Source organism: Macaca thibetana, chromosome 2 (assembly GCF_024542745.1).
Source record: "Macaca thibetana thibetana isolate TM-01 chromosome 2, ASM2454274v1, whole genome shotgun sequence".
Classification (NCBI taxonomy): Eukaryota; Metazoa; Chordata; class Mammalia; order Primates; family Cercopithecidae; genus Macaca; species Macaca thibetana.
In genome coordinates, this window is record NC_065579.1 from 112,611,769 (window position 1) to 112,633,001 (window position 21,233).

The 21,233-nt window shown below is 45.4% G+C and overlaps 2 protein-coding genes across 3 annotated transcripts in view; both read left to right on the forward strand.

Annotated features, from left to right (window-relative positions):
- The first annotated feature begins 6,714 nt into the window (after positions 1 to 6,714).
- Positions 6,715 to 7,120, forward strand: LOC126947633 (translation machinery-associated protein 7). The gene has a single exon (XM_050778518.1). The coding sequence runs from the start codon at positions 6,762 to 6,764 to the stop codon at positions 6,954 to 6,956; it is 195 nt and encodes a 64-aa protein (XP_050634475.1). The 5' UTR covers positions 6,715 to 6,761; the 3' UTR covers positions 6,957 to 7,120.
- A 3,211-nt stretch (positions 7,121 to 10,331) lies between these two features.
- Positions 10,332 to 21,233, forward strand: part of ABHD6 (abhydrolase domain containing 6, acylglycerol lipase) — a 55,601-nt gene continuing 44,699 nt past the window's right edge. Inside the window, exon 1 of one of the 2 annotated variants that reach the window (XM_050778516.1) lies at positions 10,332 to 10,758. The gene's annotated coding sequence lies outside the window, so the exon portion shown is untranslated. The remainder of the gene's footprint in view (positions 10,759 to 21,233) is intronic. The other variant, XM_050778517.1, reaches the window with a different exon arrangement.

A 21,233-nucleotide genomic window follows, 5' to 3' on the forward strand; every position in this document is an offset into this window, starting at 1 on the left:
TCCTAATTTACTTTTGCCCAGTGTTTTAATTCTGTTCTTTAATTCTGTCCTAAACACACACATTATATATTACTGTTCTCATCTTTATTTTTTTGCACTGACAATTTTGTTTAGATTTATTACACTTATCAATTTTTTCACTCCTTCCATCTCTTCTTAATGGGATAATTTTTCTTTTTTCTGAAGTACACCTTAGAAGCGCAAGCCGGGTGTGGAGGCACAGGGCTGTAGTCCCAGCTCCTGGAGAGGCTGAGGCAGGAGGATGGCTCCTTGAGCCCAGGAGTTCAAGGCTGCAGTGAGCTATGATTGTACCACTGCACTCTAGCCTGGGAACATATTGTAAGGGACCTGTCTCTTAGGGAAAAAAAAAAAGGTTAGTTAGTCAAATTATCTTAGTTTTTACTTGTATTTCACCTTCATTATTAAAATGCTGGGTATCCAATTCTCAGGTCTTTTGAAGATACTGCTTCACTATCTTTTGGTTTCTATTGTTGCCACTGGGAAATCTAGTGACAATCTAATTTCTTCTTTCGTGAGTAATCTACCAAAAAAAAAAACAACCCTCTAGCTGCTTATAAGATTATTTATTTGTTTTTAGTGTTCTGCAGTTTCACTACGTTTCTTATTATTTACCCTGCTTTAGACATATTGTGCTTCCTGGCTGGGCGAAGTGGCTCATGCCTATCATTCCAGCACTTTGGGAGGCCGAGGCAGGCAGATCGCTTGAGCTCCAGAGTTGGAGACCAGCCTGGGCAACAGGGCGAGACCCAGTCTTTACAAAAAAAATAGCTGGCTGTGGTGGTGTACGCCTGTAGTCCCAGCTACTCGGGAGATCGAGATGGGAGGATCACTTGAGCTTGGGAGGTCAAGGCTGCAGTTAGACATGATTGCACCACTGCACTCCAGCCTCAGTGACAGAGAGAGAGACCCTGTCACAAATAAATAAATAAATAAAGATATGTTGCCCGATAAAGTTCTAATATCCAGAATCTACAAGAAACTCAAACAAATTAGCAAGAAAAAACAAACAATCCCATCAAAAAGTGGGCTAAAGACATGAATAGACAATTCTCAAAAGAAGATATACAAATGGCCAACAAATATATGAAAAAATGTTCAACATCACTAATGATCAGGGAAATGCAAATGAAAACCACAATATCATACCACCTCACTCCTGCAAGAATGACCATAATAAAAAAATAAAAAAATAATAGATGTTGGCATGGATGCGGTGAAAAGGGAACACCTCTACACTGCTGGTGGGAATGTAAACTAGTATAACCACTATGGAAAACAGTGTGGAGATTCCTTAAAGAACTAAAAGTAGAACTACCATTTGATCCAGCAATCCCACTACTGGGTATCTACCTAGAGGAAAAGAAGTCATTATATGAAAAAGATACATGAACATGCATGTTTATAGCAGCACAATTCACAATTGCAAAAATGTGTAACCAGCCCAAATGCCCATCAATCAATGAGTGGATAAAGAAAATGTGATATATATATACACACACACACCATAGGATACTACTCAGCCATGAAAAGGAACAAAATAATGGCATTTGCAGCAACCTGGATGGAATTGGAGACCATTATTCTAAGTGAAGTAACTCAGAAAGGGAAAACTAAACATCGTATGTTCTCACCGATAAGTGGGAGCTAAGTTATGAGGATCCAAAGACGTAAGAATGACACAATGCACTTTGGGGCCTCAGGGAAAGGGTGGGAAGGGGGTGAGGGATAAAAGACTACACGTTGGGTACAGTGTATACTGCTTGAGTGATGCGTGCACCAAAATCTCAGAAACCACCACTAAAGAACTTATTTATGTAGCCAAACACCACCTGTTCCCCAAAAACCTATGGAAATTTAAAAAAAAAGAAAAAGATATGTTGTGCTTCCTTTATCTGTGGAGTCACGTTCTATTTCCTGCCCTAGAAATTCTCAACCATTTCCACCTCAAATATGGCCTCGCCTCCTACTCTCCACCTTTCAGACTAATTAAATATTAAACCTTCTCAGTCTATCCTTCATATTCCATAACGTCTTTTTCATATTTAGTCATGTCATCACTCTGTGCTGAATTCTGGAAAATGTCTTCAGATCTGGCTACCAAATCAATTGTCTCATTAGCTGTATCTTACCTGTTGTTTCACTCATCCTTTGGGTATTGCGTATCCATTCACACTCTTTGATATCTATTCCTTCAACTTCAAAATAGATATTTTATTTTAAAAATTTCTATTTGTTCCTTTAAAAACATGTCTAGTTTTGGCCGGGCGCGGTGGCTCAAGCCTGTAATCCCAGCACTTTGGGAGGCCGAGATGGGCGGATCACGAGGTCAGGAGATCGAGACCATCCTGGCTAACACGGTGAAACCCCGTCTCTACTAAGAAATACAAAAAAAAAAAAATAGCCGGGCGAGGTGGCAGCGCCTGTAGTCCCAGCTACTCGGGAGGCTGAGGCCGGAGAATGGCGTGAACCCGGGAGGCGGAGCTTGCAGTGAGCTGAGATCCGGCCACTGCACTCCAGCCTGGGCTACAGAGCAAGACTCCGTCTCAAAAAAAAAAAAAAAAAACATGTCTAATTATTTAAGAAATCTACTGTTGTTTACCAATTTTTGTGATTCCACCTTTTATTTGTGCTAACATTACACACATAATTAGTTTATAATTTAATAATTCTATATGCAAATATATAGAATTATAAAATTATATATATTCACATTATAAAATTCTAAATATTTGCACGTATTTATTTAATATATGCAAATTAAAGAAATTAATGCAAATTAAATAAATACATACAAATATATCTTTATATACAAAGAAACTTGGGGACTCTATAAATTGGTTGTTTGCCCTTACTGCTGACCTTCTTCCTCTCTCTCTTTCTCTCTTTCTGTCTCATCGTGACTCATTTCTTTGTGTGTGATGGTGATATTGGTTTTGACTTTATTGTTAAGAATATATTTGTATTTAAGCATAACATACATATAGAAAATTGCACATAAGTATGTAGTTTGAGAAATTTGCACAAGTGAATACACTTGGATAACTACCACCCCAGATAAAGATACAGAATAATTACTGGCACCTCAGATATCTGCCTCAAGCCCCCTTCCAGTCATTTCCCCCCAAAGGCAACCACTTCTAATTTTTAACATCTTAGAGTAGTTGTTCTGTTTTTGAACTTTATCGAGTGAGCTCATACAGTATCTGCTCTTTTGTGTCTGGCTTCTTTCACTAAGCTCGTATGTGGTGAATTATGATCTATGAGAATTCTGGGTGGTTTACAGAGAGCATCCTTCTTTGTACATGATGGTAGTGAAGGCACGCCAGCATCTGGCACTGCCATAGCTCATTTGAGGGTCCCCACTAAACATGGAGCTTTCAGGTTCAGCTCCACAAAGTTACAGCTGGCCAAGTTTAGTCTCCCAATATTGTTTATGGGTACGATAAACATTTGTTCTCAGGACAACACTGCATTTCACATTTATTTGTTGCTCACTGTCCCCTATTCTTATTTTGATACATGTCAGCCCAACAACATATGAAAAAGTCTATTTTATCCAGAATAGAGATGAGTTGAGAAGGCTGCATCTGGTCTACCATATGCTGAGATACAATTTGGATTTTTTTTTTTTTTTTTTTTTTGAGATGAAGTCTTGCTCTGTCGCCAGGCTGGAGTGCAGTGGCACTATCTCGGCTCGCTGCAACCTCCGACTCCCTGGTTCAAGGGATTCTCCCACCTCAGCCTCCCAAGTAGCTGGGATCATAGGCACACACCACCATGTCCAGCTAATTTTTTGTATTTTTAGTAGAGATGGGGTTTCACCATGTTGGCCAGGATGGTCTTGATCTCCTGACCTCGTGATCCGCCCACCTCAGCCTCCCAAAGTGCTGGGATTACAGGTGTGAGCCACTGTGCCCAGCCTTCAATTCGGATTTTAAAAGTTTAAAGGTGGGATGGTTAAATTTCACCATAATGTTTTTGGCGTATTCCAAATTATTGTAACAGTTTTGAATCTCAATTTTCTCCCTAGCTTTGTTTAATTTAAAATTTAATGAGAAGTCTGAATTTGTGTTCATCTCAATTAAAAAAAAAAATTTCAAGAAGAAAGAACTAGAACATTTTATTAGAAAATTGCTTCCAGGCAGGACATGGTGGTTCAGGCCTGTAATCCCAGTACTTTGGGAAGCTGAGGGAGGAGGATGGCTTGAGGCAAGCAGCTCAAGACCAGCCTGGGCAACATAATGAGATGAAGAAAAGAAAGAGAGAAAGAGAGAGAGAGAGAAAGAGAGAATGAGAGAGATAGGAAGGAATGAAGGAAGGAACGAAGGGAGGGAGGGAGGGAGGGAGGGAGGAAGGAAGAAAAAAATTGCTTCCAGTCTCATTTTGTCAGATTAAACAAAATTGGGCCACTGTTGTTTAACCTTCTATGACTCCACCAAACTGTGATATTTCAAAGTCTAAATTACTTCATCTTCTCCATAAACAGATTATAAAATGTTTTGTTCAAAGCCTACTACAGTCAAGATTCTGTATGCAATTTTCTGCAACGGTCTCCAGGTCTATTTATGCTAGTAACTGTGAAACATTATTCCTTTGGTGTGATTATTCACAGTGAACCCAAAAGAGCTCTTGTACTTACCTCTTTTGTTTTAGTTTAACAATCAGATGCAGAACTTTGCTAAAAATCAATACCATACCTCTTGGTCTCGAGATCTGTGTATCAGTCTTTCTCCTTTATTTGAAATGGGGCTCTCACCCATTAAAATCTTCTAGCATAATTTCTCAAAGATCACTGAATATGTTTCTTGAGATCACATTTAAATATCCTTTTAGTATCTTGGGCAGTAATTTCTCTTGATATGGTAATTTGAACTAATTTAAATTTTTGTGTGCTCTTTCTCCATCTTTTCTTCCTATCCTGAGCTCAGTTTCCCTCTTTGTGATATTTTTGCCTGATCAAATCGTTCTCCATGATCAAGATGATGTAAAATAGGAAACTGGTCGTTTGGCTTTCCCTCTGCCATCTGTTAACATTCCATATGCTCCATTCCTTTTGCATTCATCTTTTTTATCCTAATTTGGATTTACATTAACCTTTTCTGTCTTTAGCAGTGGAGTCCCAATCATTCTGGGTGTTAGTATCCCTCACCTCTTATTAAAGGTCCAGGTTAATCTTTTGGAAATTTTCCATCGCCTTCTGTCTTAGTCCATTTTATGTCGCCATAAAGGAATACTTGAGATTGGGTAATTATTAAGAAATAAGATAAAGCCGGGCATGGTGGCTCACACCTGTAATCCCAACACTTTGTGAGGCCGAGGCAGGAGGATCACCTGAGGTCAGGAGTTTGAGACCAGCCTGGCCAACTGGTAAAACTCTGCCTCTACTAAAAATACAAAAATTAGCTGGGTGTGGTGACATGTGCCTGTAATCCCAGCTACTCAGGAGGCTGAGACAGGAGCATTGCTTGAACCCAGGAGGCATAGGTAGCAGTGAGCCAGGACTGTGCCACTGCACTCCAGCCTGGGCAACAGAGCAAGACTCTGCCAAAAAGAAAGACAGAGAGAGAGAGAGAGGGGAGGAGAGGAGAGGAGAGGAGAGGAGGGGAGAAAAGGAAGGTTTATTTGGCTCATAATTCTGCTGGCTAGAAGGATCAAGACCATCCATCTGGTGAGGGCCTCAGGATGTTTCCTTTCATAGTGGACGTTGAAGTAGAGTGTGCATGTGTAGAGATCACACGGTAGAAGAGGAAGCGAGAGAGAGAGAGTGGGGAGTTGCCAGGCTATTTTGATATACCCACTAGCTCTCATGGGAAATAATATCGTGAGAACTCATTTACTCACCACCCCTCCCTGTCAGAGAGCATTCATCTATTCATGAGTGATCTGTCCTCGAGACCCAAGCACCTGGCATTAAGCTCCACCTCCAACATTGGGGATCAAATTTCTACATGAGATTTGTGGGGATCAACAAACCATATTCAGACTACAGCATCTTCCCACTTCTCTCCAGGTGCTTGGCAAGCCTGAGCTTATCAGAGTGCTGCAGGTGCAGTGATACTGCTCTCTCAAAGTCCTCCCTTTCCTTCCCATCCAGGACACTCTCTGGCCTAGTGCTATGCTCAACTGGCATTTTCAGCGAATGAATCAATATAGTAGGAATTACAATCTTAGAACTTCCTAATTAGTGAGTCCTTTCTATGATCATATACTACATATGACATGTGTTGACATATGTTGACTTGCTGCCTTATGATATGTTCTTATTACTTAACTCTTGCATGGATGTTCTTTTTTCAGGTGTATATAATTTAGACTGTTCTCCTTAAAGGAAGGAGTAAAATTTTGTCTACCACAGCTTGGGTCCTATGCATAAGTAAATGCTTGTAAACATTTAATTCACAAATAAATGAATAAGCAATATTTTAAGGCATTTGGAAATAAGTATTTTTAGCCTAAAAATGTTATTATTTCATAAAATGCTGGGTACAAGCTTTTTAAGGTGAGATTTTGTTGTATTCTCCTTATTTAATTCCATTACTTGTCATGGCAGCAGGTGGCTGAATGGTTAGAATATAGATTTTGTGCTCAGACATACAAAACTTTGTTTGAATTCTGGCAGTATCACTGACTAGCTGTGTGACCTTGGTGATATGGTTTGAATGTTTGTCCCCTCCAAATCTCATATTGAAATGTGATCCCGGTTTCCGGTGGCAGGGTCTGGGGAAGGGGCGGCAGGCGCCATGTCCGGCCGCGAAGGTGGCAAGAAGAAGCCACTGAAACAGCCTAAGAAGCAGGCCAAGGAGATGGATGAGGAAGATAAGGCTTTCAAGCAGAAACAAAAAGAGGAGCAGAAGAAACTCGAGGAGCTAAAAGCGAAGGCCGCGGGGAAGGGGCCCTTGGCCACAGGTGGAATTAAGAAATCTGGCAAAAAGTAAGCTGTTCCTTGTGCCTGAGGAGATGGTGACCCTTTATTTCACCCTTATTTAAACGTCTATATTGCCTGCCATAACATCTTTTGCCACCTAAAGCTGGAATTAAGTGTTGTCTTGGAGCTGTTGTACATTTAAGAATAAACTTTTGTAAAAAAAAAAAAAAAAAAGAAAGAAAAGAAAAGAAATGTGATCCCAGTATTGGGGGTGGGCTTAATGGGGGTGTTTGGGTCATGAAGGCAGGTCCCTTGTGAATAGATTAATGCCCTTTGGTGGGGAGGGGTGGTGGGTGAGTGAGTTCTCATTCTATTATTTCCCAGAAGAGCTGGTTGTTAAAAAGAGCCTGGCAGGTGATTGGATCACAGGGGCAGATGCCTCATGAACTCCTGACCTCAGATGATCCTCCTGCCTCGGCCTCCCAAAGTGCTGAGATTATAGGTGTGAGCCACCGTGCCCAGCTTAAACTTATTTCTTAATAATTATCCATCTCAGGTATTCCTGGGGAGATGGAAGTGGAAAAGGAGTTCACAACTCTGTGAGTTGAGAGTTGCCTAAATAAATAAACGTATCCACATATATAATGTGCTACAGGGGTGTGGACAATGGAAAAATTAATTTTGCCTGGATAGTCAGGTAAGGCTGCTAGGAGGCAGTGATGTTGGAGTTCCAGATTGGGCAGAGGGCTCAGTGGTTGGCTCAGAGTTGTCACACAGCAAATGCCTGAGGAATAGATGGTACAAATGACTCATAAGCTCAGGGGCGCTGCCCAACTGGTGTCTGTGTACACATGGTATCTGTGTTTTTCACTTTTCTCCTACACACATTTCCATGTGCTGACATGGCTTTTGTGTGATTCCATCATAGCTTGTGTGTGATTCCCTGATTAAATAGCTTCTAATATTTTATTATTATAAATAGACTCTAAGTCCTTGAGGGCAAGAAGTGTGTCTCTGTTCATCCAGACAGTACCTAGTATATAGTAGGTTCTCAGTAATGTTTGATATATAAATGAATGAGTGAACTCTTTTGACTGCTGGCCCTGCCATGTGCTGGCTGTGGGATCTTGAGTGAGTTCATTAACCCCTCTGCACCTCGGTGTGTCTGTAAAGTGGGTTAGTATATCTCACAGGTGAGCATATTTCACTACGTATTGTGAGGACTAAGTGATTTGATGCCCTGTGGCTGAAGGTAGTAGGTGCGCATTAAATAATGGCACCCTTCAGCTCTGATAGCTGTGCTGCTGCATGTGGGAGACATGTACAGGCTTCATGGCAAAGTGAATCCTGGAGCGTTCCGCTGCAACTGCTGGCAGAAGAAAGGTTTCAAAACTCTTTCTTAATGCCAGAGTGAGACCTGTCCACTGATAAGGAGTTTCTATTTGGGATGACTAAAGGCACCATCTGGAAAGTACCAGGCCCCTGGGACTGCTCCCTGGCCTCCTACCTAGGCCCTGATTCCTCAGTGACAGCACTCAGGGGCATCACCGACTCAGGGAGGGGCCGGAGTTGAGTTCCCTTATCTCCTCTTGCCGCCTTCACTGTAAAACTGGAGCTAATAAGGCTTCTCTCCTGTCAGTCATCCAGTGGAGTGGAGATAAGTCACCCAGAATGTGAATCCCACGTGGGGCTCAAAAAGGTGTTTCTAAACATAAAACTCTGAGGGGAAAAAAACCCTCAGGATATAGAAATTCCAGACCCCCAGGGTCACGGGCTGTGAGTTAAATAAAAAACCCACCAAACTGATGAACTACCCATTTTTAAGGTTTTGGAGAGGGAAAATGAAAAGACTAAAGAGCAATTGTTTTAAACTTTATACCAGGTAAAGTGTATTGATGGCTTCTAGGCTGGGGCCTTCCATCAATTTCATTGTCTATTTAGTTGTTCATCTGCTGGACTCCTGTTTTGGTGAACGTTCCTGAGCCCAAGATGCTAATCCAATAGGCAGCCAGTAGTGACTGAAGGACATTTAATCCCCACAATTCGTGCTACCTCTATGGACCTGTTCTGGGGATGTTGGTGGACTGCTGGCTTGGAAAGGTTCTGCTTCGGCCATGAGGAGAGATAAAGCCAGAGAGGTGGGACTGAGCAACCCACTTTGGTGAGTAAATTGCCACTGAAATTCGGGGGCCATTCCCTGAAGTGAATCACATGCAGTCCTTGAAGTCTGAGTGATAAGGCAGCCAACAATTTAAAGGAAAATGTTCCAGCCCAAGTCAGGGGGACTGTCCCAAACTCCAGATGAATTCCAGCTGCCCTGCAGAGCAGGGTTTACAGGCATGGGGCTCACTAGTGGCTTCAGAGATGCCCTTTTGCCACATCTCTGGGATTTCTTGACCGTGTCCTATTCTTAAAACCAAGAACCTGCCCCACTCAGCCAGGCTCCACCAGCGTTGAGGCCTTGGCAGGCTGAGGCCCAAAGGCTGCCTTTGTGGTGGATTTAAACGGCCAAGGGAATCCTGCTGGGCCCTGGCCCCTTAATGTCTGGAATGGCAGGCAGACAAGCAGGCCAAGCACTCAGTGCAGCAGGAAGACCTGGGTGCCACTGAGGCCCCTAACAGGTGTAGTAAATATCTGTTAAATGAACGAATATATGTTTTGATGAAAGAAGCCCACAGTGCAGTACGAGCCCAAAGAGGGCTTACTGAAGGCTTCCTGCAGGAAGTGGCAGCTAAACTGAGACATGAAAAACAGGGAAGAGTAGCCAGGCCAAGCTGGGGTTTAACTGTCCCTAAAAGAAAGAAATGACCATAGCAGGGGTTTAACTAGAGGTGTCCAAAGGCCTTTCCAGAAGCCCATTTCTCCCGCATAGCTTTGGAGTCAGACGATCCTGAGTTGGAATTCCCAGTTCTGTCCTTACAGACTGACGTCCCGCACTACCCGACGCCGGCAACTGTCTCCAAGCACCCGAAAGCCAGGGGGGGAGCACGAGCGCCTACGGTGTTCATTGGGGTGGAATCCTCGCAGTGTCTAGAGGATCTGGGGGCTCCTGCGCCCCCATTTCTTCCATTTCCTAGACTATCCAGGGCAAGTCCCTCACCTCCCTGAGCATCGGTATCTTCTGAGAAAAGAAGCCGACCCCAGTGCCTACCTCATAGGATTACGTGAGACAACCGATGTCAAGCAGTGTTGCTTTGCTGCCTGAGAACCCCTGCCTGTCCCTTTCTCTCTGATGCCTTTCGGGGCAGAGATCCAGAGACCCTGTCTGAGTCACTTTGGCGAGTTTAACGCCCAGCCGCGCCAGGCACACAGTAGGTGCTCCATAAGTGAAACAGTGCCGGGAAGAATTCGGGCCGGGGATGTGGAACTGTGTGTGGCTCTGCGGGCTCAGAGGCCCTCCCCGAGCCCCGCCACCGTGTGCGCTCGGGGGCGGGGCGCCGGGGGCGGGACCGGGCGCTCGGGCTCCACCCCCAGTACCTCGTTAAGCGATCCTGCTCTTGCCCTGGCTCTCGGGTGCTAGGAGACAGCTGCCGGCGTCGGGTTGTGCGGAACGCTAACTGTATCCTCCGGATTTAACTCTGTGAGCCCGCGCGCGGAGGAGCTGGGGATAAGCGCCCCGGAAGCGCCCCGGAGCCCCTAAACAGAGCGCGGCCGCTGGGGGACAGCGCGCGGCGCCGGGGCCGCGCCGGGCCGACTTTTCTGTCGGAGGACGCGAACCGGCACGCTGCGCCTTTAAGGAGTCCAGCTGGGCTGGGCGCCCGAGCTGGGAGCGGCGCGGGTAGGAGCGCCGCGGCAGGTCCGAGTCCGGGGCTAGAGACCGAGGACCGGGGTCCAGGCCGGGCGGCGGGACCCAGGCGGCTGAGGCCGGTCAGGTGAGCGGGGGCGGGCGGATGGGCGGTGGTGCGCCCCTAGGGGGATAGGGCGCCTTGATGGCCCCGTGACCTCTCCCCCAGTGCCTCCTGGCAGCGGCGCATCGGGTGGAAAGAGTCGGGGATCTGCACCTGCCTTTCCACTCTGCTCCCCGCGCGGACGCTGCCCCCACCTCCCGCTGCCTGGATAGGTTTGAGATACCCGAACCCCGGCGCCCCACGTCCGGGGTTCAGGCTGCCAGCCTCTTGAAGCCGGGGGACACAGTGAGGACGGGTCGGGACCTGCACCCTCTTTCTACTCCGCCTCCCCTCCCCCTGCGCCCGCAGCAGCCCTTAGGCGCCCCTCGCAGTGCTGAGAGGATTTTGGGGCTCCTGCAGCCCCGTTTCCCCCATTTCCTGGAGAAGGACTGCAGCTCGCCCTCCCAGACAGCATCTTGCTCCGTGTCACGCGCCGCCTCCGCGCCGCCCCCCAGATCTCTCTCCGCTAATACTCCCCTCCCCGAGCAGCCTTTCAGTTTCCCTTTCCCCAGCCTACCCCGGCTCCCGTGCCCTTGCGCCCTCTCCTTGTCGAAACCCTTGAGTCAGGGTGCTATCCAGCCAGGTACTCGCCGGCAACCTGCTGTCCCCCGCCTACGGCGACACGGGCTTCCCCTCTGCCTTAGAAATGCGGATTGTGTAACGCCGGCTGCAGGGCAGTGCACGTGCAGGGTTTGCACCCCTGAGCCCACAGCGAGGCCGGCTGACATAGTGAGACATGGGGGAGTGGGGGAGGAAGAGGATGCCAGAGGGTCTAGATACTGTGCATGCAGGGAATATGTATTTTGAGCCTTTTGTGTGCTCCAGGAGCTGGGTGGTTAAGAAGAGGAAATAAAGGGGAGGTCTTACTCCAGCTGGGACCTGGAGGCCCGCATTTATCTCACCACCCCACTCCCCGCTGCTCCTGCCTGCTCAGAAATCCCTAGTGGCTCCACCTGGCTAAGAGTTTAAAATAGTTTGTAATGAATAAGAGCTGACATAGAATAAGCAAATATTGTGTGCCAGACCTTGTCCTAAGCCCCTTAAAAGAATTACCTGCCATAGTTTCCCCAACGGCCCCTTGAGGTAGGTACCACCGCTGTGCCCATTCCTGAGAGTAGGAATATGATGCTTCCAGAGGTGGTCCCTTCCCAGGACACGAAGTGACTCTGGCCTCAGAATCACTCCCCTCCCCCCAACCTCCCCCACCCGGCCTCGAACCACTAGACTTTTTACCCAGTTTCAACAAATTCTTATCAAGAACATTGTTATAATATAGGAAATTATAAATAAGAGAAATTAATCACCTGTGTTTCCAGCACCAATTTATTTTTCTAAAATTTCGTTCTCAGACTAGCAAGGGCCGCTCAGCTTCTGGTAACAGTACCCACTTTAGAGGGTAGTGGCAATATTTAGATAAAATAATGCACAGGGCCCAGCATGTGTTAAGCACTCAGAAAGCAGCAGCTGTTATTATGAAGAGTGGTAATTGACCATTACCTTGAATTACTGGAAAAAAATCATTAATAAATGGCTCACACTGACTCTGCAGAAGTTAACCATTTTTTGTGCTCAGAAAGGCCTATGAGACTTTCTCCAACTCTATTTTCATCTTTTTATTATTTTTATTATTTTGCATTTTTCGACACATTCTGTGGCTTTCTTCAACTCTAAATTACCCATTGTCTTTGTAGTTAGAGACAGAATTGCCCTTCTGTTTTTTTTTTTTTTTAGCTTTTAAAATGTGTGACCTTTGAGTTCTGTGAGCATCTGCAAACCTAGAGTAAAAGATGGGAATGCAGTTTGTGCAACTGGGAAGTAATTCTGAAACTTGATGTGAGAAAAACCTTGTCCTTAGAGGTGATCCTGGTTTGCAGTATGTGTTGGGTGAGGTCTATCCTGGGGGCAAGAGGTTAGACTCAAAGATTATCTTTGGGTTTAGAGGGAAGAGAGGCAAGCATGAGTGTTTTGACTGGGTGTTGTGGGCTCACACCTCAAAGTGGCCAGCACTTTGAGAGGCCAAGGCAAGAGGATAACCTGAACCCAGGAGTTCAAGACTAGCCTGGGCAACATGGCGAAACCCCATCTCTACCAAAAAAAAAAAAAAAAAAAAAAAAAAATTACCTGGGAGTGGTGTTGCGCACCTATAGTCCCAGCTACTTGGGAGCCTGAGGTGGGAGGATTGCTTGAGCCTGGGAGGTCGAGGTTGCAGTGAGCTGAGATTGCGCCACTGCACTCCAGCCTAGGTGACAAAGTAAGACCCAGTCTCAGAAAATAAAAAAATAAATAAAGGATGAGTGTTTATCCTAGTAGGCTAGCAGGCAGCTAAGAGTGGAAATCAGCTTCACTATGTCATATTCTTTAAAAAAAGTTTATTTTTTAGAGATGAAGTCTCACTATGTTTCCTACTCAAGCTGGCCTGGAACTCTTGGGCTCAAGTGATTCTCCCACCTCAGCCTCCCAAGTAGCTGGGACTACAAGTGTGCACCACCACACCCGGCACACTATGTCATACTTTTTATGAAACTCCTGGTGATTTTGGTGATTAGATCAATTATTACTGTGATGAGTGTTCAAAAGAAAAGAGGCAAGGACATCCCCCATCAAAGCTAAGTGTTTGGAGGATGCCGGGAAGCTAGTTCTGCAAGTTGAAAAAAAAAATCATTAAAAAATTTCTCGTATTTGAGTCTTAAATTTTTTTTTTTTTTTTTTTTAGAGACAGAGTCTCACTCTGTTACCCATGCTGGAGTGCAGTGGAGCAATCATAGCTCACTGTAACTTTAAACACCCGGGCTCAAGCAATCCTGCTACCTCAGCCTCCTAAGTAACTGGGGCTACAGGTGTGCACCACCAAAGCTGGGTAATTTATTTATTTATTTATTTTTAGATGAGTCTCGCTCTGTCGCCCAGGCTGGAGTACAGTGGTGTGATCTCAGCTCACCGCAACCTCCATCTCCCGGGTTCAAGCGATTCTCCTGCCTCAGCCTCCCGAGGAACTGGGATTATAGGCATGCACCAGCATGCCTGGCTAATTTTGTATTTTTAATAGAGACGGGGTTTCTCCATGTTTGTCAGGCTGGTCTCGAACTCCTGACCTCAGGTGATCCGCCCCCCTTGACCTCCCAAAGTGCTGGGATTGCAGATGTGAGCCACCGTGCCCGGCCAAACCTGGGTAAGTTTTAAATTTTTTTGTTGTCGGTTGTCACAACTTGTAGGTAATATCAAGTGAATAGAGGCCAGGGATGCTGCTAAATGTCCTACAATGCACAGGACAGTGCCACAACAAAGAATTATATGGCCTCCAATGTCACTTGTGCCACAGTTGAGAAACTGAAACCGGACATGATTTTCACAACATTAAAGTCCTTTCTGACCTTGCATGTAGTTGCCTCTTCCAAGAAGATCAAGGTATTCTCCTAAACCAGACTCTTAGAAACCCTCTGGATCCTATTTGACGCTTCCCAATCCTAGAGGCCACGTAGGGTGTTGCTGCCTGTGGTTGGATGGGTTTGGGGTCTGTCATGAGCTTTTGTGCGACTCGCTGGTACTGTGCCAAGGAAACTGCTGATTCAGGGGAGCAGGACAGCACTCAGGAGGTATGGGTAGAGGTTCTTACACTGCTGCGGGTTGGGATCCTCTTCTTTTTAAGTAATACATTAACAGCAACTTTGCTCTGAGGCATTTTTCCAGAAGCTGTGGCTGTTTGGCTGTTGGCATTGGGTGTTTGCCTTGTGATATATCCAGAAAAGGATTCAGACCTTACATATGATGAAGTCTGGGGATGGGACTGGATTCTGAGAGTATAAAGATGGCAATTCAGACTCTGCCCAGAGACTACTCAGGCATCTCCATAGGCCTGAGCAGTGGCCATGCAGGGTGGTGGAGGTATGGCAGGGCTGCCTAATGCCTGTGAAGTCAGGCAAGATCCCAGCAGTGCAGAGTGACTGCTTAATATCTGCCTGTCACTGCTTTGAACCGTTTCCTTGCATCATCCCATTTCATCCTCACACTGAGGTAGAATTCTAAGAGGTTAGGTCCCTTGCTACAGTCACATGGCAAGCATGTAACCAGAACAGAGTCACAGTGGTCAGTGGCAGAGCAGAAATTTGAACCCAGGTTGTTGAGCTGCAAAACTGAACTGTCAGAGGAGCATTTATAGAGAGGGGCAGGGCTTTAATAATCAAGACTTTTAGGATGGGCTGCAGCTCGCCAGGCAAGAGGGAGAATAGGTGTGTTGGGGAGAGGGGAGCAGGTGTGCCAAAGTCCTGGAGGTATGGGAGAGCACGGTGTGTCTGGGGATTACAGATCGTTATGGGAAGGGATGGCGGGCAGGTGATAGGCAGTGATAGAAGAAGATGACTCTTGAGAGATGGGCAGGCACCAAATCCTAAGTGCCTTCAACATCATGCTGAGAGCCACTGCCAGCCACTGGTGAATTAGTAGAGAGGAAGAGAAAGCTGTGTAACATTGAGCAGCTTGCTTAACTTCTCTAGGACCCAGCTGCCCATCCAAACTAAAACTTCTAAAACTATACGCTCTGATGAATGTTTCTTTCATTGGTGGCCGTATGAGCAGAGTGAAGGAATGGCCTGTGTTGACACTGGTAGGGCAGCCCTGTTGATTCATGACTTCTCCCCCTAAGTCTGTGTGATGGGTGCAGGCAGTGGTTTCTTATCAGTCAGCAGTTGGTTCTGTTTTGGCTTTCCAGCTTATCATTTGGCATTGACCAAGTCCGCCAAGGGCAAGGCACAATGGATACTAAGTATTGTGACAGAGGCAAAGATGTGGTCAAACTTCTTTTTGAGGGGCTTGCAGCGTAGTGGAGAGTCCAGCCAGTGTTTTCATCGCAAGATACAAATCACAAGTGTCTTGAGAAGGAAGTATTCATACCAAATATTCTGGGGCATGGAGGATGAAACAAAGGTTACTGGGGGATTGAGGAAAGGCTAAGTGAAGGAGGTAACTTCTAGCTCCACCAGAAAGATTTTTTAAAGGATAACGGGGTAAACAGAGGATGTCTTAATGTCTTACAGGTAGAGAGAGTGGAGAAAATAGAGAAAAAAACCCAGAAAGCCAGTGCAGGCATAGTCATAAGGGAGTCAGATTATTAAGTGTATCTAGCATCTGATTCTCCACAGTTTCCGTATTGTGGATGGGAAGCAAAAGTTTTCTTTTTTTTTTTTTTTTTTTTTTTTTTTTTTTTGAGACAGAGTCTCATTCTGTTGCCCAGGCTGGAGTGCAGTGGCGCGAACTCGGCTCACTGCAGCCTCTGCCTCTCGAGTTCAAGGGATTCTCATGCCTCAGCCTTCTTAGTAGCTGGGACTACAGGTGTGTGCCACCATGCCTGGCTAATTTTTTTGTATTTTTAGTTAGAGACAGGATTTCACCATATTGGCCAGGCTAGTCTCGAACCTCAAGTGATCCACCTGCCTCAGCCTCCCAAAGTGCTGGGATTACAGGCGTGAGCCACTGCGCCTGACTGGGAAGCAGAAGTTTTCATAACAGGAAAATACTCATTAATGGACTAGCCATGTGCAAAATTAGGTCCTACTTCATCATCTCTCCCTCTGTTTTCAACCCTGATGGTCAGTTAGGCTCCAGGAGCATCCATATTTTGACTCTGGGTCTCTCTCTGGTCGTCATATGTTTAATGGAAAGTAAAATTGCAACTCTTAAGAGAGGCAATATCTCATGAAATCAAAGCCAGTGATGTTGGAGAACTGCTTGGATGACATGTCAAAGCAATAATAGGATCTGGCAATGTGAGATCTGCCAACAATTGATGAAGAGAAGGGATGAACACTCCTTTAGGGGAGAGACTTGAAAATCAAAGAATTGAGAGGCCCTGGAGAAATCAGTGAGGCCCTAAGATATTTTTGCAAAAATGGCTTATGATAGCACAGTGATGACCAAATGTTAATTGGAAAGACTTATACTGTAAAACAGTTTACACGAGATCAAGTCTTTGTTCTAAGAATTCGCACAGGGCTGAGCATGGTGGCTCGCACCTATAATCCCAGCACTTTGGGAGGGCAAGGCAAGAAGATTCTTGAGGCCAGGGGTTGAGAACAGCCTGGGTAACATAGAGAGACCCCATCTCTACAAAAAGTGAAAAATTAGCTGGGCATGGTGGTGCATGCCTGTGGTCCCAGCTACTCATGAGGCTGAGGTGGAAGGATCACTTGGGCCCAGGAGGTCGAGGCTGCAGTGCGCTACTGCAATCTAACCTGGGCAACAGAGCAAGACACTGTCCCAAATTAAAAAAAAAAAGCACACAAGTGTAATTATAACCTAAATTTTGCTTAGTATTTACTATTGCTTTTAAAATAGATAGATTTGATTTTTGTTTTGTTTATTTGGATAAAGTACTAAACAAAACTGTATTTTACTCTTAGCTATGAAATTCTGAGTGTGGCTTTACCATATATCCTTTTTTCTGGTGTTCATCTTCTTGGGCTACTGAGGTCTCCGGAGAGGAGATTCTGGCTAGAAAGAAGATGTGGATCAGCTCACAAGGACCCTGAATGCTAGACTTTGTGCTGGGAGTGGGAAGTCTTGTCCTGCTAAAGTCTGCCAGTGTTTATTAACAGGGCTCCTTTTCTTGTTTAACATCAACTTTGTTCCTGCAGTTAGAAAGTACCGTAGACCAACTTCATCTCCTTTTTTTTGTTTGTGTTTTGAGACGGAGTCTTGCTCTGTCACCCAGGCTAGAGTGCAATGGCTCCATCTCAGCTCATCGCAGCCTCTGCCTCCCAGGTTCAAGTGATTCTCCTGCCTCAACCTCCTGAGTAGCTGAGATTACAGGTGCCCGCCCCCACACCTGGCTAATTGTGTATTTTTAGTAGAGACAGGATTTCACCATGTTGGCCAGGCTGGTCTTGAGCTCCTAACCTTAGGTAATTCACCCAGCTGGGCCTCCCAAAGTGCTGGGATTACAGCCATGAGCCACTGCACCTGGCCACTTCACCTCCTTTAGAAAGGCAAAACCCCAGGCTGGGCACGGTGGCTCACGCCTATAATCCCAGCACTTTGGGAGGCCAAGGCAGGTGGATCATTTGAGGCCAGGAGTTTGAGGCCAGCCTGGCTAACATGGCAAAACCCTGTCTCTACTAAAAATACAAAAATTAGCCAGGCGTGGTGGTGCATGCCTGTAGTCCCAGCTACTTGGAGAGGAGGAGGCATGAGAATTGTTTGAACCCTGGAAGCAGAGGTTGCAGTGAGCTGAGATGGTGCCACTGCACTGTAGCCCGGGCACCAGAGGGAGACCCTGTCTTGGAAGAGGGAAGGAAGGAAGGAAGAAAGGGAGGGAGGGAGGGAGGGAGGGAGGGAGGGGCAAAAGCATCTTTGACCTCCCTGCTTTTCCTCTTATTTAAAAGTACAAGTTTGGCCAACAGAGAATGTTTTGGGTGCTGAGGTTCTATTTTTGCTGTCTGCTATATAGCACACCAATAGAGAGCTATTTTAATTCCTTTCAGCCATGTGGCAAATAGTCACGTACATGATGCTCTTTCTAGCACTTTACCGTTGAGGGGTGACCTGGCTGATGACAGTACATGTATTCATGCTAATTCAGTGAGAAATGTTCAGATCAAAGCCTGTTGTGGGCTCCACTAGAGCCTGAAGACTTTGGGCTCCTTGAAGGTAAAGGGTCAAGTGGCTTTTGGCTCCTGTTTTATCCAGCAGGGACTGGCTTGTATTTCTGTAGGGTTGTCTTGTTTTAAACATGTTTTCAAGCAGGCGGTTATTCCAGACTATCACCACAGCCTACATCTTGACCAAAGAGGCTGATGTTGCTAGGTCAGTGCATGTGTGACATGTTTCATTGCCTTGCTTCTTGGCCAGTGTGATTTGTTAAAAGCTGTACCACAGGATACACAACCCCCCTGCCTTCCAGCTGAGCCTCAGACTGATCTGCCTGCCTGTCCCCCCTCTGCCTGTCACTTCTCTAGAGGATCAGGTAGCACTGCTTTCTGGTTCTCTCTGATCCTTCCACCCACAGGACAAGCCTCACTGGACTGACTTCTCTTTCCCACGGTGCTGCCCAGGTGGCCAAAGCAGGGAGGGACTGTGGGCTAGACTGGTTCTTGAATGAGAACCCCCATGAGGAACCAGTTGTCAGAGTTTTGGTGCAAAGCAAGAGAGAGTGAACCATCTAACCAGTACCTCTCCCAGAACCACAAAGGAGATAAGAATTTGTGGTTTATGGATGGTCATGTGTTTCCAGGATAGAATGATAAGAACGTTTATCATTAGAAAAATTTAAATTCCTATCTTCTATCTTAGACTACTGGACTTTGAGTCTTAAGGACTAAAGTTCCTGCCATGCAGGCATAACTTCTGGACAGTCACGTAGGCAGTAGTCCCCCAGTCATCATTGAATGTTAATAGAGTGGGCTGCTAGGCTGCATAGCATGTGTGGAGATGGAGGGAGTTTCATCCTCCATCCTTCCAGCATTCACATTTGTATTTCTTCCCTCATAATGCAAAACAGTTAATATTTGGTTGCTGTCTCTAATGGGCTTTTTTTTTTTTTTTTTTTTTTTTTTGAGACAGAGTCTTACTGTGTCACCCAGGCTGGAGTGCAGTGGCCTGATCTTGGCTCACTGCAACCTCTGCCTCCCAGGTTCAAGGGATTCTAGCTGGGACTACAGGCATGTACCACCACACCCGACTAATTTTTGTATTTTTAACAGAGATGGGGTCTTGCTACGTTGCCCAGGCTTGTCTCGAACTCCTGGGCTCAAAGTGATCCTCCTGCTTCAGCCTCCCAAAGTGCTGGGATTACAAGTGTGCGCTACGGTGCCTGGCCTCTTGAACTAGTGTAGAGTCTGGGACTGGCCAGTAGAACTTTTGTGATAAGGGAAATGTTCTATATTTCTGCTGTCCAATATGATAACCACAAACTAGTGGCTACTGAGCATTTGACATGTGGCTAGTGCAGCTGAGGATCCGAATTTTAAATTTTATTTAATTTCAATTTAATTTTAAGCAGCCACATGTGACTAGTGGCTACCATACTGAACAATACAGATGGACTACTTTATTTGAGGAGTTTATATTGTAGTATTTTTGTTTGTTTGTTTGTTTTTGAGACAGTCTCGCTCTGTCATCCAGGCTAGAGTACAATGGCACAGTCATGGCTCGTTGCAACCTCCACCTCCCAGTCAAGTGATCCTCGTGCCTCAGCCTCCTGAGTTGCTGGGACTACAGGCACACAGCACCACACCTGGCTAATTTTTGTATTTCTAGTAGAGTTGGGGTTTCACCGTGTTGGCCAGACTGGTCTCGAACTCCTGGCCTCAAGTGATCCGCCCGCCTTGGCCTCCCAAAGTGCTGGGATTACAGGCGTGAGCCACAATGCCCAGCCTATATTGTAGTTTTTCATTAAATATGCACATAGTAGCACTTCAAAAGGGACAGAAGGTATCAGTGAAAAGTCTCCCTCTCATCTCTGTCCCCAGTCCTGCAGTTTCCCAGTGCTAACTATAATCATGGCCAATTTCTTTTGTGTCCATTCAGAAGGATTTCCCACATACATAAGCATAACAAATATGTTTTCTCTCTCACTCTCTGTTTTTCAATATTAGAGGTATTACTCTTAACCACTGTCTTCTGTTCCATGCTTTTTTGAGTTAATGACCTTGGAGGTCATTACCCATAGGAACAAATAGGACTGTCTCATTATTCAGATGGCTTATATTTAATTTCTATTTGTATTTAATGGCTACATGTATTTCTTTGCAAAGCTATATCATCATTTACTTAACTTTAAGTTCATTATATGTGAGCATGTGAATTATTTCCAATCTTTTGCCATTATGAATACTATTATAATACTCTTACACAAACATTTTCACACATAATCAGGCATAAACACAGATAAATTCCTAGAAGAAAAGATCATAGCCAGGCATGGTGGCTCACACCTGTAATCCTAGCACTTTGGGAAGCCAAGGCAGGCAGATCACCTGAGGCCGGGAGTTCGAAGACCAGCCTGACCAACATGGAGAAACCCTGTCTCTACTGAAAATACAAAATTAGCCAGGCGTGGTGGCGCATGCCTGTAATCCCAGCTACTCGGGAGGCTGAGGCAGGAGAATAGCTTGAACCCAGGAAGCGGAGGTTGCAGTGAGCTGAGATCGCGCCATTGCACTCCAGCCTGGGCAACAAGAGTGAAACTCCATCTCAAAAAAAAAAAAAAAGAGATGATCATTAGGTCAAGGATATGTGCATTTTACATAGCCACAGATTTTGCCGAATTGCAATCTGTAGAGTTTGCTGATGAGAATGCAAATTGGTACATTATATGAGAGCATCTATTTTTCCATTGCCTCAATGGCACAGTCTGTATTAAACTTCTTGTTCTTTACCAGTACAATAAAGGAAGATCACCATCACCCTGTAGATTTAATTTGCATATCTCTTGTTATAAATAAGATTGAGCATCTTTTTATATGTTTAAG

What these genes read in the sequence shown, in the direction of transcription:
- LOC126947633 (XM_050778518.1), top strand. Translation starts at nt 6,762, where the DNA reads ATGTCCGGCCGCGAAGGTGGCAAGAAGAAGCCACTGAAACAGCCTAAG.